General features: G+C 34.1%; 3 protein-coding genes across 3 annotated transcripts; all 3 read right to left on the bottom strand.

The window, feature by feature from the left end:
- Positions 1–2,980: 2,980 nt before the first annotated feature.
- LOC132048260 (uncharacterized) lies at positions 2,981–4,391 on the bottom strand. The gene has a single exon (XM_059439166.1). It carries the CDS (start codon positions 3,910–3,912, stop codon positions 3,097–3,099), a length of 816 nt encoding a protein of 271 aa, XP_059295149.1. The 5' UTR covers positions 3,913–4,391; the 3' UTR covers positions 2,981–3,096.
- A 4,041-nt stretch (positions 4,392–8,432) lies between these two features.
- LOC132047809 (uncharacterized) lies at positions 8,433–9,284 on the bottom strand. The gene has a single exon (XM_059438793.1). The coding sequence runs from the start codon at positions 9,282–9,284 to the stop codon at positions 8,433–8,435; it is 852 nt and encodes a 283-aa protein (XP_059294776.1).
- Positions 9,285–11,774: 2,490 nt separating this feature from the next.
- LOC132048259 (uncharacterized) lies at positions 11,775–13,685 on the bottom strand. The gene has a single exon (XM_059439165.1). It carries the CDS (start codon positions 12,782–12,784, stop codon positions 11,921–11,923), a length of 864 nt encoding a protein of 287 aa, XP_059295148.1. The 5' UTR covers positions 12,785–13,685; the 3' UTR covers positions 11,775–11,920.
- Between the last annotated feature and the right edge of the window lie 3,968 nt (positions 13,686–17,653).

Below are 17,653 nucleotides of genomic sequence, written 5' to 3'. Positions count from 1 at the left end.
ATGTACTTAAATCTTACTTGTAGGAAACATATTGTTTCCTAATTATCAGTTAGAAATAGACAGGTTTCAGAGGCTACTTCTGGAGGGCATACTATGCTAGAGGTTGGTACTAGGCAGCTTCTATTTCCTCCCCTCTTAGCTTGCCTTTGTTCCAATTGATCTTATGAATTCATTTATTTTTGTTTATCCTGCTGTTCTATTTCAATAAGATGGAAAGTAATTAGTCATAACTTGCTAAAAATCTCCTTTACATCCTATTCTGTAAAGCCAAGTTCATTCCTATCTTCTAAGAAGGAAATTTTAATTGACACCAACTACTTTGAGAATTGGACAGTGGTAAAAAATTAGTTCCAAAGGTAAATCATAACTATATAGGCAAGACTAGAAAGGAAATTCGTAGAATAGGGTAAGGAAATATGCTTTTGTAATCAATTACAAATGCTATTTTAGTTATATGATTTTTTCTCATAGTACATCAATAAAAGAACACAAAATATTTTGTAGGGTATCCATTCAAATTGTAAAGTTTTCAGTTTTCAACATTTTTTCGCCTCTTTCGCCTAGATGTTACACTGTCAACATCTTAAAAAAGACTACTGAGAAGAATTCTAGAATTCGTTTCCCAAAGCAAAGTGAATGTCAGGTATGTATATAATTCAGGGGCTATATTTACTAGGACTAGTTGTGACACAGGGAAAACTGAACTGATTGAGAGAATGTGGTTAGAGTTTGACAAAGTGGCCATGGTTTTTGTTGTTTTTCTTGCTTGGTAAGGACAAATCTTGTGATGAACAATAATGTCATTTAATACTCTAGGCATTGGATAGAAGAAGAGCATGCCTTAGTAAAGTGGTCATGCATATGCCTTGATGATTTTTGTGAACTGCAATGCATTTGTCGATAAGAGGATCTAATCATTTTTTTAAGTATTGGAATTAAATGTGTATGTGGCGTTGTTTAATTGTTGTCTCGTTCTCAGGAGCTTCTGTTCCATTTATAAATTGGTGTACATCTGGCTTGTTGGCCCTGTAGATTACAGATTCCATAATTGCACCACAGGCCCACAGCTAACGAGGTAACTTCTGTAACTGATCTTTTTCGAAGATACTCCAGATGAAGTTTAAAACGCGTAAAGACAGTTTTTAACATTACATAGTTGTCACGAGTGGCTCATTAATTTTTTTTTTTCAGACTTTCAATGATCCGAACTTCCTTCATTTTCCCGTGAGCCAAACTCTAAAGGTGTCGTTTGTGTTGGTATAAATTGGGAAAAATTTTTTGTCTTTTTGGTAAAAATTTTTCGCGATAAATTTATACTTATTTTCACGTTGATTGGATAATGGAAAATAAAATAATGAATTTCTTTAACTGGGATAATTTTCTCATATTCAGGGTGTGTTCAAAGGAGGAAAATGTTTCGCACAAAATGTGTTCTTGATAAAATAAGTGAAAACATTTTAGGTAAAAAATAAGTGAATTTCTTACTTATTTTCTCATATTCGTTTGGTTGATGAAAACGTTTTTCAGCCCCCACCAACCCCCCCACACACACACACACACACAAAAAAAAAAAATTCTTAAAAAGTTTAAGTTACCATTTTTGGATTTTTACACCACCACCCCTCCAAAAATTTTAATTTTTAACCACGCAAACTTTCAATTTTCATAATTTTTTTATAAAGGTGAAATTAAATATTAAGTAAAAAATTCGGGAGGGGGTAGGGGACGCGTGCGGGGGTGGGTGTAGACAATTAAAAAAAAAAAAAACTTTTCAAAACTTTTTAAAAAAATTAATTTTTTTTGGAGGGGGTGGTGGGGTCCGTGGGGCAAAAAAATTAAAAAAAGAATTTTTTTTTTTTGGGGGGTGAGGGGGAGGAATGTAGTAGTGTCGAAATTTTTTTATAGAAGAGTGCTGGGAAGGCGAGGGTGGTGTAGACAACCCGAAAAAAATTAAAAAAAGAATTTAAAAAATTTTTTTTTTTGGAGGGTGAGGGGGAGGAATGTAGTAGTGTCGAAAAATTAAAAAAAAATTTTTTTGGGGTTTTGGGGTGGGGTTTGGGGAAACCAATTGGGTGGCGTATAGGATATGTGCTTGGATCTTGATGTATATTTATAAAAAAATAAAAGATAAAATGGTAATTTTTTTTAAGGGGGGGGAGGATTTATGAACGGGAGCCATAAATTGAATACTTAATGGAAGTGGGGGGATGTGGTGGTGTAGATATCGAGGGAGAATTGGTATATATATCTTTCTAAAAAAAATTCTGAGCATGAAAAAGGTGTGGGGTGGGGAACGTGGGAGGTAGTGCAATAATAGGGTTGCGCCCCCGCACGGTTGGGGGATTAGGGTGGTCCGACACACGTACGGTTGCGAGAGTTGTTGGGGTTTGGTGGTAGGGGTGGGTTGACGGACCAACGGGTACATGATTAACGGGAATGCTGGGGTTTGGTAGTTGGGCGGTTGGGTGGTTGGTGAAATGTCGCTCATGGATTTATTTTTTCTACTTTGATTAGGGAAGTTATTTTTCCCATTTTTAAGAAACTTGTTTTTACAAGAAAAATGTTTTCCAAAAATATTGACCAATTGAACATGAAAAAATTGGAAAAGATTGTCCGGAAAATGTTTTCCTCCATACCGAACACACCCTAAATGTTGAAGAAAGAATTATCAACAATTACTACTTTGTGCCACAAATGGGGTAAGAGGTGTTACTACAACCTAGTTGCTAAATTACCTTATGGATCAACTCACCAGATACACTGAAAATCTGTAGCTAGAAAATGCATCTATTATAGGCATCTTGTTGGAAAATCCAAGCTCAAGCAACTTTAATAAGTTGTGTTCAGAAAACTTGAAACTGTCTTCAACGTTGTAAACCATAAGATGCATATCAGATCTGATTCTTTCATTTAAGTTTATGTTTCTTATTTAGGGGAAGGAAGGGAGTCCGATAAAAGATAGAGAAAAAGATACACGAAGTTTGGAGTATAATCTTTCAATTTGTGTATTATGTACTTCTATTATAACATAAGTACAAAACTGTCCATGTACAGAATATTGTGAACTATACAGTTAATAGAGTAGAAACAGCTAGATTAGCAGGAGAAAACATTCAAGAGCGAGCTTCTTGCTCTAATCAGGCTCCTAAATGTTCCTTCCAATCCCTCTTCGATGCTGTTAAGTTGAGCCTCAACAGTCTCCAGTTTTGTTTCCACTATCATGTTGTTTTTTAGGCCTTTGTTTTCTGTTCTTCCGTTGTGTATCAATTTTGAAACCAATGACCATTTTGGCTGCTTTGGCTTCAAAAGTGGCACAGTCAAGAAGGACAAGAGCCTTTGGAAAACCAAAATGCAAACTGCATTGGCTTCCCTTAGTGCTCTAATCACAGCTACTGTCTCCTGATCTGCTTCAAGGAATGCTGCGGTGAGAGTCTCACAATCCATTTGCTTCAAAGCCAAGATTAGTCTTTTAGCGTCCTTCTTCATTTTCTTGCTGAAATTGGTTAATCTAGCAATTCCAGCTTCGGCAGTTGAATCTTCTTTTCTTCTTCTAAGTGAGGATTCAAGAGCTCTTACATTTTCCTTATACTGAGAGATAAGTTCCCGTGTTGTGCCACAAACGTCAAGAATCCTAACTGATTTTTCCAGAAACTCCTCAAACCATTTCCCATGTTGGTGTTGGGAGAGTAACTGAAGAGTTTTAGGCGAGTTAAGAAGATGATCCATGCACTTCTGCAGTTCCTCCAAACCGAGCAAACTGTCACAGATTGTTTCAGCTGTTGGTGCAACGGATGTCTCCAATCGATTGAGCTTATTGAGCACCTCTTCAACTCTCTGAGCTGTGGGGTGTGATCTGACGGGCAAACTGATTGATCGAAAGGGCCTGGTTTTTGAACAAGGAAGAGAAGCCATGGCTTTTTGTGTTTTACTTTTTCCTTTGTGAGAGAAGAGACTAAATTTTGGTGAGCAATTAGTATCAACCAAGGTTACTTATATAGGTAGATGGGCACAAAAAGGGGGACGTTGAGCATGTGATTGTAATGTGGCCATGTGGATATGCCTTTTAATGTGGTGAACTGATATGCGTTTGGCAAACAAATACTCTAATTAATTGCCATATCTGTCGCCTTCACTGTCGCAGAACTGAAAGGGTTGTGTGACTTTGCCTTCATATGGGGCATCAGTTACAGGTCAGCTCTCTCCTGGCTGCCAAGAGTTGTGCCGTTGCTACCGTATAGCAATCAATAATATGCTTACCATGTGTCTCCATTGACGCGGTATCAAATATCATTGGGACATTCAGCCAATATTCAATTTGGCACACGGATGGCGCGTCGGCTCAAGAACTTCTAATGAAAGAAGGTGGTATGATTTTTTAATAGCTGTGCACGAGTGGCTTGTTCTCCTAATGTTCCCTGCCATCCACAGGTAACATGAAGTGGACCCTTATACAACACGTTCTTATAAATGCCAAATGTACTTTAATCTGACTTGCACCAAACATTTTGTTTCCAAATTATCAGTTAGAAATAGACAAGTCTCAGAGGTTACTGCTGGAGGATATTCAATGCTAGAGGTCGGTACTGGGCAGCTTCTATTTCCTTCCCTCTTAACCTGAATTGAATTGATTTTTCTTTTGTCCTGTGTCCTATTTCAATAAGATGGCAAGTAATTAGTCCTTGACATGCTAGAAATATCCTCTTTCCTAATGCCAGGTTCATTATCTTCTGAGAGGCAAATTTTAATTGACACCACTACTTTGAGAATTAGACAGTGGAAAAAGTTAGTTTGAAAGTTAAATCATGCTATATAGGCAAGATTGGAAAGGGTGGGTTAACTCACTGAAGCTAAACCTAGCAGATAATAAAGAAACAAGAACATACATCTTTCCTAATTCAAACCCAATAAGCACATACAAAAGAGATGATAGAGATAAAGTTTAAGATTTAATCCCCTAGAGAAAGTGAGTCAGCTGTATCTCATTAATCCTTGCTAATATTTCTTTCTGCAATTATGAGGCCATAATTGTATTAGAAGACTAATAAGTTCCTCTAACCTAGTTTGAGGTTCTCCGTCTTTAATTTGCAATAGACAAATAGTTTTATGTTTATTCGAAGTGAGCTAATAGCAAAGGAAAGATCTCATGGATGGATAGAGTTGCAATATTGAATATAATAAACTTCCACATTTCGCTAGATATATATATTTTTTGTATTACATCTACTTATGTACAATTGAAATTCATGTGCATATCCTGTAAAGTGGATATTATGGAGATTGAAAAATTCCGCGAGAAGTCATTGGCATGACAGGACATTAAGAAGAGAGCTTCTTGATCTCATGAAACATCAAAAACTGCTATGTAAGATATTTTCGATGACTTCAAGTTGAGACTCCAGTCTCTCCAATCTGTTCAGCAAGATCTTGACCTTGTCAGCCTCAGTTGAGTCACTGCTGCATAATCGTGCTTCTTTTTGCACTAAAACTTGCACTTTCCCTCTCTGTCTTATAATTTGATGGCAACATGAATGGTCCGAGGAGAACATAATTTATCTCTTTGGAATGTTAAAAATTAATGATAAGTCATAATAAATTTTCTCACATCAGTTGATACTATAATAAGCATTAATTTTACGTTAAAAATCGATATTGCACCTATAATCTTAAAATCCTGAATCCGTACTATAATAGGTTATTTATGTCCAACTTAATTTATTGTTCTTAGCCAATAGCTTTAATGTTTCTAATAATTAGTGGTAAAGAAAGATGGATAATGATTTATTTCTATCATGCAAAAGGATTATGGATCTATACCCCTTAAGAAAAAACCAATAAAGAGGGAGGCGACGAATCTTGAGATTTCACAAATCATTAAAAGAGATGCAGTGGTTAAGAAGATAAAGACGAATATAGTTCAGTTTAGTGTGCACGAGTGGCATGTTGCAATATATTTCCTCCATGTTTTCTACCAAGAGAATCTCGAAATTAATGGTTACAATAAAGCTAATTTGTTAATTTTTTTAGTTTGCAAATCCTACTGCAAAAGTAAACGTCCATTTTAATTTAGGCCCTACTTTTGAATCCGAGTCGGAATAGATTTTCATGCAAAAGGATAATAAGTTCTTGGTTCTATCATAAGGATCGCTTTTTGCCCTTCTCAAGACTTTTTTTTTTTAAAGTTAAATTCTCAAGACGAATAAACAACTCTCTTGGGCATAATTTAAGTAGTTGTAGGAATATTTAACTCAATGCAAGTTACTTTTTCTTACTCCCTCCATTCCATATTAAGTGACCTTTTAGGCCTTTTATTTTATTTCAAAATAAGTGACACTTTAAGATTTCAAGAAGAAATTAATCCTATTTTTCCAAACTTATCCTTATTTATAATCAATAATCATTAAATAACAATCTTTTTCTAAGCATTAATTAGGGGTAAGTTAGTAAAAATATTCATAATTTTCTAAAAGTAAGCAATTTCTTAAAGAGTGTGCATAAGCTAAAAGAGTCACTTATTATGAAATGAGGGAGTATAATTTATTTCTACCTCGCTCAAAGAAATATGATTTTTTTTGTTTTTTTTGCATTTTATACAAGATCAAAGCACTCCTTGAGCATTCAAAGATAATGGACGGAACTATATAACAAAATCATACAAATTACATTTTTGACGATGGCAGCTCTTTCCCTCTTTAGAATAAGATGCAACCTTGGATAAACAAAAAGTTTTGTTCATAAATAATTTAGAAGTAGTAACACAGAAGGTCACCCAACTATGGATAATGATCTCTCCATGTTTCTTTGTTTTGTAACAAATAAGGTCACCCAACTATGGGTAATGATATCTCAGGATCATGTTGTTTTATTTTGCAATAACAAGGTCACCCAACTTTCCCTATATCACATCAAAAGTCACCCAATAAATATTTGACAAATAAGATATGACATGACATTTAATTTAGTCTACATGGACTTTTCCTTTTTTTTTTTCCCTCAGTCCATGTGGCAAAAAAAGATCCGACTCGACCCAAACCCAAATTAATCCTATTCTCTCTTAATTAAAATAGAGTTTCTCTCAAAAAAAAAAAAAATTGGTTCATCGTTTTATTAAAATCGTGTCATCTTCTTTTTCCTTCTCTTATTTGGCATGACTAAGGAGCAAGTTGACGTTACAGAAGGTTTTGAGAGTGCCAATAACGAACAAGTTGGAGTCGCGGAGAGTGTGAATGAACAAATTGCATTTTCTGATGTTATGTGGGTATTTCAAAAAGAGGAAGACATTTTAAGAAAAGAGTCATGAATAACTATGTACAAGAAGTCTAAGAAGTGTTAAAAGTAGGAAAAAGAAGACGACACGATTTTAATAAAATGATGGGCCATTTTTTTCAGAGAGAGAGAAACTCTATTTTAATTAAGAGAGAATAGGGTTAATAAGGGTTAATTTGGGTTTGGGGCGGGCCGGATCGGGTCTTTTTGCCACGTGGACTAATAAAAAAAAGGAAAAGTTCATGTGGACTAAATAAAAATGTCATGTCATATTTTTTTTGTGAAATATTTATTGAGTGACTTTTGATGTGATATAGGAAAAGTTGGTTGACCTTGTTATTACAAAATAAATAAGCATGACCTTGTGCTATCATTACCCATAATTGGGTGACCTTGTTATTACAAAACAAGAAAACATGACCTTGAGAGATCATTACCCATAGTTGGGTGGCTTTATGTGTTACTACCTCTAATAGTTTATTACTTATACTATGTACTACTAAAATAAATACCCTTTCAGTAATGCTGAATCAGTATTAACAAAAATATAACTGTTAATCTGGATATGCGACCAAAAATGAAACGTTAACTACTTGAACCAATCGATCAAAAGCTAAATCTTTCCGTTACTTAGCATTCTGGCTACTTGAGGCATTTTCTCATTTCAAAAGTGATACTATTTCATTTCTGTTCTTGAACCGATGATCATTTTACGGAGTGCACCTTTGGTCCCAATAAATTATAAAAATTCCAGCTCATTATTGTCAAATTCAATGGTTGAATTATCACTGTGGCTCAGACAACATGTATTCTTGCTTACAGTGGCGATTACTTTGACATTGCGAAACGGCAAACTTAAGCATATCTGCAGTTACTTGCACTTATAAGATTAAAGAACCTTTTTGTATTGGGTTTATTGTAAGTAGTATACTTTATTTCATCTGATCTTTGATAAGCTTTTAGATAAATCATAAGAAGTGGAATCAGATTTTTGTGCGATATAATTAGAAAGACGAGAAAGACTCAGTTTGTAAGTATAACTTTGATAGAGGTATATATATCTACCAGTATATGTTTAATTACAAAATTGTTCCTTTACATGGATTTCATAAGCATATCCTACAAATATTTGGATGCTTATGCAATACAAGACAGGACTAGTACTATTTTCATTGGCAAGAGACAACATTCAATAGTGTGCTCCTTGATCTGATCAAACATCTAAAGATGTTGTCAAGACCATTCTCAATGCATTCAAAATGAGATTCCACAATTTCTAATTTGCTCTGCACAAATTGGATCTTCTCCACTTCATTAGAACCACACTTGGAAAGACTGCTTAATGCAACATCAACACTTTCTATTTCATTTACATTGTTTTCAGATCCCTTGTTCACAAATCTTGAAACTAAAGACCATTTGCTTGTTGGCTTAGAAATTGGGGCTGACAAGAAAACCAAAACCATTTGGAAAACTGAAATTCCCATTGTACTGACTTCTCTTAGGACTCTGATAACAGCTGAGACAAGTTGATCAACTTCCATTACTGCAACTACCTCATCAAGATCCATTTTCTTCAAATCTGTAACTAAGTTTCTGGCATCTTTTTTCATCTTCTTCCTGAACGAGGTGTAGATAGTGATGCTCAAATCTCCCTTTCTCCTCCTCAGTGAAGACTGAACATCTTTAACATTTTCTTTAAACTGTGACACAAGCTCCCTTGTTGTCCCACAAATGTCAAGAAATCTCACATATTTATCCAAGATCTCATCTACCCATTTCTTATCTCGGCATTGGGAAAGTGCTTGAAGGGTAAGGGGCAAGTTTAAAAGATCACCCATACAATTATGCACCTCACATAAGCCAACTAGACCATTGTAAACAGCTTCTGCAGTTTGTGAAGCTGAGAATTCCCAAGTCTTGAGTTTGTTGAGCTCCTCTTCAATTCTCTCAGTAGCTGGATGTGATCTGCTTGGCAAACTGATGGATCTCTTATTGGATTTTGCAGAAAAGGTTGCCATCTTTTTTATCTTTTCTTTCCTTTTACTTGGAACTCAATGCTTCGGGATGATCAAATGCCTTTGAAACTCATCTTATTTATACCAAAGTCGTATAGAAAGCGACAAGATGCAGAGTACTCTGCTTTTTAGATTGCCATGTGACGAGAGAGTGTGCATTCCCTAATTATTTGTGATTTTTTTAATGTTGTTCTCTTGCATAGATTGCCACTAGGCATTGCCCTATGCTTGTAAGTGATGGAAGATGTCTCAGCAAATACGTGGCTTTCTAATATTGCCTTTGTTGGAGGAGCCAATATTTGTCAATGGTAACAGCAAAGCGCCAGTAATAAATTGAGATGAAGATCTGTTATGAGAGATTTTGATACTTCTGTTTCAAAAGAAAATCGTAAAGAACTTTAATAAAGATGTATTATATATTGAAGGGATAACTTAAGGGAACTCTGAGTGCTACTGTGGCAAAAGTGATGCATATTAAATTTGTACCCGTATTGCTTTGTTGTTACCTTCCTCACAAGAAAACAGGATGAGCCATAAAAAGTGATTTGTATTTTCTAAAAATAATGGTGATATTCAAATTAACTTGCACATATATATAGCTGCTATCTCCTACCTGTTCTAAGTAATTTAATCTACCAAAATTTAGATAGAAAAATCTTCTTCCTAATTTTACCTCACCTCAGTAATCACTAGACTATATCTTTGAGTGCAAGTGTGCAACGATCTGATTAATATGTGATTGCACCGTAGGTAGTCCATTAACCTAGTTGACCTGTCACATTATTTGTGCAACAATATCCAATATTTTGCTATTTATTTAATCCTTCTAGTTATGAGATGGTATGACATGATCTTCTAGATGAAGCCACGAGTAAATACTAGGCTCCCTTCCTCCCAGGCATTGCGCCAGTACAAGCAACTCATTTGTTAGTTTTTTCTAATTAATATTATTTCCTACAAGTTTGTCTGCAAATAAATGGCTCTCTGAGGTCGTCTTAGCTGGAGGAGTGGAAATCTTCCATACCAGAAGGAGACATCACCAATATGATTATTTAAATAGATCATCTGCTCATAATGGAGATTAAGACTAATGAAGTAAATTATTTAATTGTGCACGAATGGAAGGTTGGATTTGTGTGTCCATGATATTTAACTCAGCAATCCATAAAATCGTCTAATCTGAAGAATACGACCCTCTATTGTGACTTTGTCTCATCATGTTAAATCAACAATTTAGATTATTTTTTTAAAGTAGTCTAGTTATTGTCTAGGGGTTTATATCTGTGCAGTTTGTGAACTACTCCTATAAGATTAATTCTAAATTTAGGCTTTAATTTTTTATTCCATATTGAGATAAATTTCTAGCTAAAAACGGTATTCTTCCTGATAATTTAATTTGATATTGTTAAAGACTTTTGATAATGGTTTATTTTTTATAATGCACAAAGATAATGTTAAAAAATAAAATTAGAATAACTCCCAAAAAAATGGAGAAGAATACGTCAGCATTTCAAGAATTTTGGATCTAATTAAACAGACTTAGAATCACTCGAGATTTCACTAATCAATGAAGAGATTCAGTGGTTAAGAAGATAGAGACGAATCTATTTTAATTAGCTGTGCACGAGTGGCTTGTTGCGTTGATGTTTCCTAGCTCCATGTTTTCTACCTAGAGAATCCTCATAGGTAATTAAATTGATGTTTAAATACAGCTTATTTCTTAATTTTCAAATTACAAATCCTGCTGAAAGAGCAGTTTTTCATTTTATACAAGTCTTCTGAATCTGAATAGGGATAGATTTTCACGCAAAATGATCACTAATTTTGGTTCTATAATAAAAATACTTGTGGACCCTTTCAAGAGATCTCTTGTTCCTATCCTTTTTGATTCCCTCAAACAATCTTTTTTAATAAAGCGCAGTAAGCACGTAAGTCAACTGCATTGTATTTCCAGATTAATGTACAACTCTCTTGGGAATTAACATACCAAGATGTCCAAAAGTTTTGCGTAACCCGGACTACTTCATACTTACATATTACTATGGCTCTGAGCTCCGACAACATGTATTCTTGCTTATAGTAGTGTTACATATGCTACTCGTCTAATGCATAATACAGAACATATGTGGACTTAATTGGACCCTAAAAAGATTCAGAAGTAAGTCAGTCGAGATCACCAGATATCTCAGCCATGCCGCTTTAATTTACTTGCACTTGTGAGATTTTAAGTCCCCTTGGGCATCTTTAAGGTACCTTATTATTAGGTTTATTGTATCACTTTATTGATAATCATGAGGAGTACTATTGGAATTCATGTGTCGAGTTCGTTGTTTGCATTTCAAACATCACAGTTATATATCTGAAGTGAACGACAAAGTAACTTGTTCATTCGAGGAAGAATTTTGACGATCTAACAAAGTATGTTTAAGTTCATCGCTTCATTTTGGTTTGGTTGAATTTACAAAGATAAAGAGAGGCACAGCTTGTGAGTACTATAATAACTTTGATATAAGTATATATATATACATTTCTCTGTATGTATGTAATTACAAAATTGATCTTTTACATGGATTTCATAAGCATATCCTACAAATATTTGGATGCTTATGCAATACAAGACAAGAATATTGCTATTCTGATCATTGGCCAGAGACAACATTTAAGAGTTTGCTCCTTGATCTAATCAAGCATCTAAAGGTGTTGTCAAGACCATTTTCAATGCATTCAAAATGAGCCTCTAGAGTTTCCAATTTGCTCTGCACAAATTGGATCTTCTCCATTTCACTTGAGCCACACTTAGAAAGGCTTGTTAATGCAACATCAATACTGTCTATCTCATTCACATTGTTTTCTGATCCCTTGTTCACCAATCTTGAAACCAAAGACCATTTGCTAATGGGCTTAGAAATTGGGGCTGACAAGAAAACTAACACCATTTGGAAAACTGAAATCCCCATTGTGGTAACTTCTCTTAGCATCCTGATAACAGCTGAGACAAGTTGATCAACTTCCATTACTGCAACCACTTCCTCGTGATCCATTCTCTTCAAAGCTGTAATCAAGCTTTTGGCATCTTTCTTCATCTTTTTCCTAAGCGAGGTGTAATTAGTGCTGCTGGCTTCAATGCTCAAATCTCCCTTTCTCCTCCTCAGTGAAGACTGAACATCTTTAACATTTTCTTTAAATTGTGACACTATATCTCTTGTTGTGCCACAAATATCAAGAAATCTCACAGATTTATCCAAGATTTCATCCACCCATTTCTTATTTTGGCATTGGGAAAGTGCTTGAAGGGTAAGGGGCAAGTTAAGAAGATCACCCATACACTTATGCAACTCACATAAACCAAGTAGACCGTTGTACACAGCTTCTGCAGTTGGTGAAGCTGAGAATTCCCAAGTCTTGAGTTTGTTGAGCTCCTCTTCAATTCTCTCAGTAGCTGGATGTGATCTACTTGGCAAACTGATGGATCTCTTGTTTGATTTTGCAGAGAAAGTTGCCATCTTTTTTCTCTATGTTTCTTTCCTTTTACTTGGGACTCAAAACTTGGGGATGAACCAATACCTTCAAAACTCATCCTATTTATACCGAAGTTGTATAGAAAGCGACAAGAAGCAGGTACTCTTCTTTTTTAGATTGCCATGTGACGAGAGAATGGGCATTTCCTAAGAGTTCGGGTAGATTGTTGTGCCTCATGAAAACAAAAATTCAATCATTAGTGATTTCTTTAATGTGTTGTCTTCCTTAGGTTGCCACTTTGCATTACCTTATTGCTTCTGAGTGATGAAGAAGATGTCTCAGCCGATACGTGGCTTGTTGATGTTGTTCTTGGTTGGAAGAGCCACAGTTTGTCAATTTTAACAGCATTACAGCAAAGCGCCATTATAAAATTTAGATAAAGATCTTCTATGGGAGATTTGCGTACGACTTTTTCAAAAAGATAATCTAAAAGGAACATTTTAGAAAGGGAGATTTATATTGAAGGGAGGAGGAACACGAGTGGTGCAACAGTGGCAAGATGAATATTATATTTGTAACACGTATGGATTATTGGTTACCTTCCTCTCTTACATTAATGTAATTGTTTAAACCTAATGAATTCTAATCCATTTTGTGGGAGCTATTGCTTAGGTTTAGCCACGACATACATATCACATTATTTTGTAATCATGCATTTCGTCCGTGATTATTTTAAGTGGACGGGAATCAATTTTAAGGATGTCGATCTAGCTAATTACAAGAAATAAATAAAGTACACTCATTGAGATTTAAAAAAAAAAAAAAAAAGACTATAAAGGTCCAACTTTTTAGATACTTTAAAACTAATTGGGGAAATATATGCTTAATGAATTGTCAATGTATTGTCTTGTTAAATAATGAAATTGAAGGGCTTAACCACCCAGATCAATCCAATATATAAGCACATCTTCAATCTTATCAAGTAATTATTAGCTAACTCAAATAATTGATTGAATTGTTTGAGTGCGAAACAAAGATGATGACCATGGACGCATCACAATGTGGGGTCAAACTGAGGTTCTAAGCTCCTAATTGTTTTGGTTTGAATTGAATAATTTCCAAGTAGATTTTTATTTTACTTTTGTTCTATGTTTTTTTTCAAATTGAGCTTTCATCAGTTCGATCTGAGCTTTACATTTTTCTTCGGTTATTTTTTTTTCTTTTTTTTTTTTACTTACCCGAATTTTAGCCAATCATCAATTTGATATATATCTTATTATACTTTATTGCATCCGTCCTTTGGAAAATATGAAATATCAAACAAAAAATAAAAGAAATTTCAATTTAAAGGTATTTGGTAAAGTAACAAACAACAGAAAAACCAAGCAGAAACTAGTGGACAATTGTAAAGAAAAAACAACTTTCAGGACTCCCCAAGGGCCAAGGTCCCAAAAAAATTAAATGAAAGGCGAGGATGGAACAGTTGTTATTGCTCCTGTCGCTATGAAGAATGCAATGCATGGACTAATTGCTAGCTATGAGCATGAACAGACAAAAGCATTTGACGTAACAAATGTTGAATGGGTTGAATCAATCTATGTCATGCAATAAGCAGTATAAGTAAATTAATGTCGATTCAAAGAACTTATAACCAAGACAAATACACAGCGTGTACTCATGCTATCCATGCATGGGAGTTTAATGTTAAAGTGATGGATTGTTCATGAACGAATGCGTGGGTGCGGGTTGTGGGCGATGAGGGAGCGACCGTTTTTGTCCTTTTTTTTAATTAAGAAAAAATAGATGTTAGTTTGAGGTAATTTAACGGGTTCGAAGTTTCAACATGCTACTCATTATTTGTTTTCAATGTTACTAACATATGCTTGTTACGTTGAGAATAAAAATAAGTAAACAAATTAAAGTGCGTTCTTTCTAAAAATTTAATTTATTGAAGAGAGCACGTTTTATTTACTTAATTAGTTTCTTATCATGATATTAGAGCTGACACTACAAAGAAATGGATAATTTGCGGAGGTTGAAAGTTCAATTCGCGGAGGTCTTAGCCTCTTCTAGCAACTAGTGGAGGCTAAAATTAAACCTCCGCGAATTGCAACTTTCAACCTCCGCAAATTACCCATTTGTTTGTAGTGTGGGACCTATATCAATTCTCGTTTGTCGATGTTGGGTCCCCCTTACACTCCAAATGTCCATACGTGCTGGACTCATGAAAAGAATCAGGCTGCACGTGGCGTGTAAAAAATATAATTAAGTAAATAAAAATGTGTTATCTCTAACATCTTAAGCTTTTAGATGAGATTGTCACATACATCAACAATGCTTATGTATTAAATAATTTTAAGGACATAAAGTTTCCTTTTAGGGTGTGCTAAGTAATTTCTCATGTTCGATTGGATCAAAATTTTTGAAAAACATTTTTCTAGGAAAACAAATTTCTTAAATATGAGGAAAATAACTTTCCTAATTGAAATACGAAAAAAAACAAGTCTACACGTGGCATTTCAAACTGATTGTCTCCTTCTCACCCCCAAACGCACCTGGCCTTAACCCCTACCTCACCCTACTCCACCCCACCCCCTACCCCCACCCAAACCCTAAACCCCCCCCCCCAATAATGTTTGTCCGGATTATATAATAATGTTTTTGATAATTGCTTATGTACCGAACACACAAGAAAATAAGCAAAAACCCCATTATTTTCCTCAAAAACATTTTCCAAGAAAACAATATTTTCCATGAAAAACATTTTCTTCCTGGTTAGCACACCCTTAGTTAACTTCATTTTGTAAAGTTCTTTTACGCAATAAATAAATAGTACTCTCTCAGTCTCAATTTATGTGTTGTAGTTTGATTGGGCACGGAATTTAAGAAATAAAAGAAGATTTTTGAATCTTGTGGTCTAAAACAAGCTAAAGATATTTGTGGGGTTATAAATCATCACGTTAAGCGTAAAAGGTAAAATTTAAAGTTATATTGTTGTCGGATAAGAAAATGTGTCATTATTTTTTGAATTGATTAAAAATGAAAGTGTGTCATATAAATTGAGACAAAGAGTATAAATTAAACTTTTATAGCACCGTTCTAACGTGCAAAAACTTAAAAAGTTACTTAAAGGGCCGGTTGATGGCAGCGATCCTGTGATTTGTGAATACAATGAAGCAAAGTGTCTAACATTTGGTTTTAAGGAGAAAGGAATTAATGAATCAGTTGTTACCAAAGAATTTTATTACATGGGCCTTTGATGGTATGGGTGACACAATTGAACGCGGACATTATACTGAAACATCACATGCTCCAATACTCGTGACAAATACCATTAAAAGATGGCGAATTGACATAAATATACAACTCTTAAATAAAATTGGCATGTTTTTAACCAAATATTTTATTTAGCAAATGAAACCTAAAAGAAATGGCATTGAGTAGCCATTAGTCTTATGCCAGCTCAAAAATAGGGGAAGGAATATTCCCCCCTTAATATCACGCTATTCACCCCAAAAATAGGGTAATGAATGTCTTTTTATATATTTGATTAAAAACTCCTATCAATAGTTAAAAAAAAAAAAAAAAAATTAAAAAAAATGCAACTGAAGATAAGATGTCACAAATGGATACCAATTTCAGATATTAATTAGATTTTTTACCCAATTATTATATACTTAAAAAGTGGAGAGTTGTTAGTAAAGGGTATTCATATAAAGATAATTCCTTATTTCAAATTATTGTATCCTTAAACTTAGGGATACAATTTTTTCCCTTTATTTTGTTACGTGATATCCCTAAAATTAGAGATCCAGGAACCCAACAAATAGAAAATTCCAGTAAAGAAATCTCTTTAATGTTTCTCTCTCTTATTTCTTCCATCTCTCCATTAATGTGTATATCTCATTAATTTTTTTCACTCTCTTTTCTTCCATGTTCTTAAATTTCTCCGATCAAAATCGAAAATCTATCATGATATATTATAAAGTACCATGTATACATTATGGTATATATATATTGTGAAGTATCATGTATACATATTGATGTATACTATGAAGTATCATGTATACATTATGATATATATTGTGAAGTAACATGAATTTGATTACGAGAATAGTTTACGTATACATTTGATGTACAAAATAAAAATAAGTTGTTTTCCTTTTCAAGAATAATTTATGTATACATGTAGTCGTCTGAATAAAATACTTGATGTATACATTTAATTCATGTATTCTTTTATAATTTAGAAAAACGAGTTCAATTTGTTATGTGCACAACCATATGTTCCAAATCAGAAGGTGTATACAATATGTCTATGCAAACCCAACTAAAATCAAACAATAAACCAACTGTATTCAACAAACAAGCACGTGTATACAATAGATGTATACAAGCATATGCAATAAAACCCGGCATGTGTATACATTTCGTTTATATAACCAAAAGGTGCATACAATATATTTTTTAACACGTATTCAACAAAATACAATAATCAAACACATGTATACATTAGGTGACTATAACAACCTGAAGAGAGAAAAAAACTAGAAGGTGTATAAAATATATGTATACAAAATAGTGATGCGATAAAAAACAAGAACCCAAACATATGTATACATTAGGTGTATACAACTCAAAATTGCATTCATCATCCAATGCACGAATTCTATCAAACAGATTCAGAATCTTTAGATTCAGAATTATCCATCAGAATTTTTGAAATTGGAATGTTCAAAATCAGAAACAGAAGCCCGACTCTTGAACTCCACTAAATCCATTTTTTTTTTAAAAACAAGATTCTTGTAGTGGAAGTTCTAATTGAATGATTTAATTGAATGATTTTAGAGAAAAAGTGGTGGGGAATTTTGGAGAGAGAATGAGAAACTAAGAAAATAAAGTGGACAAAAGAA

The sequence above is a fragment of the Lycium ferocissimum genome, chromosome 2 (genome assembly GCF_029784015.1).
Source record: "Lycium ferocissimum isolate CSIRO_LF1 chromosome 2, AGI_CSIRO_Lferr_CH_V1, whole genome shotgun sequence".
NCBI lineage: Eukaryota > Viridiplantae > Streptophyta > Magnoliopsida > Solanales > Solanaceae > Lycium > Lycium ferocissimum.
This window is presented reverse-complemented; position numbering and strand designations above follow the sequence as displayed.

What these genes read in the sequence shown, in the direction of transcription:
- LOC132047809 (XM_059438793.1), bottom strand. Translation starts at nt 9,284, where the DNA reads ATGGCAACCTTTTCTGCAAAATCCAATAAGAGATCCATCAGTTTGCCA.
- LOC132048259 (XM_059439165.1), bottom strand. Translation starts at nt 12,784, where the DNA reads ATGGCAACTTTCTCTGCAAAATCAAACAAGAGATCCATCAGTTTGCCA.
- LOC132048260 (XM_059439166.1), bottom strand. Translation starts at nt 3,912, where the DNA reads ATGGCTTCTCTTCCTTGTTCAAAAACCAGGCCCTTTCGATCAATCAGT.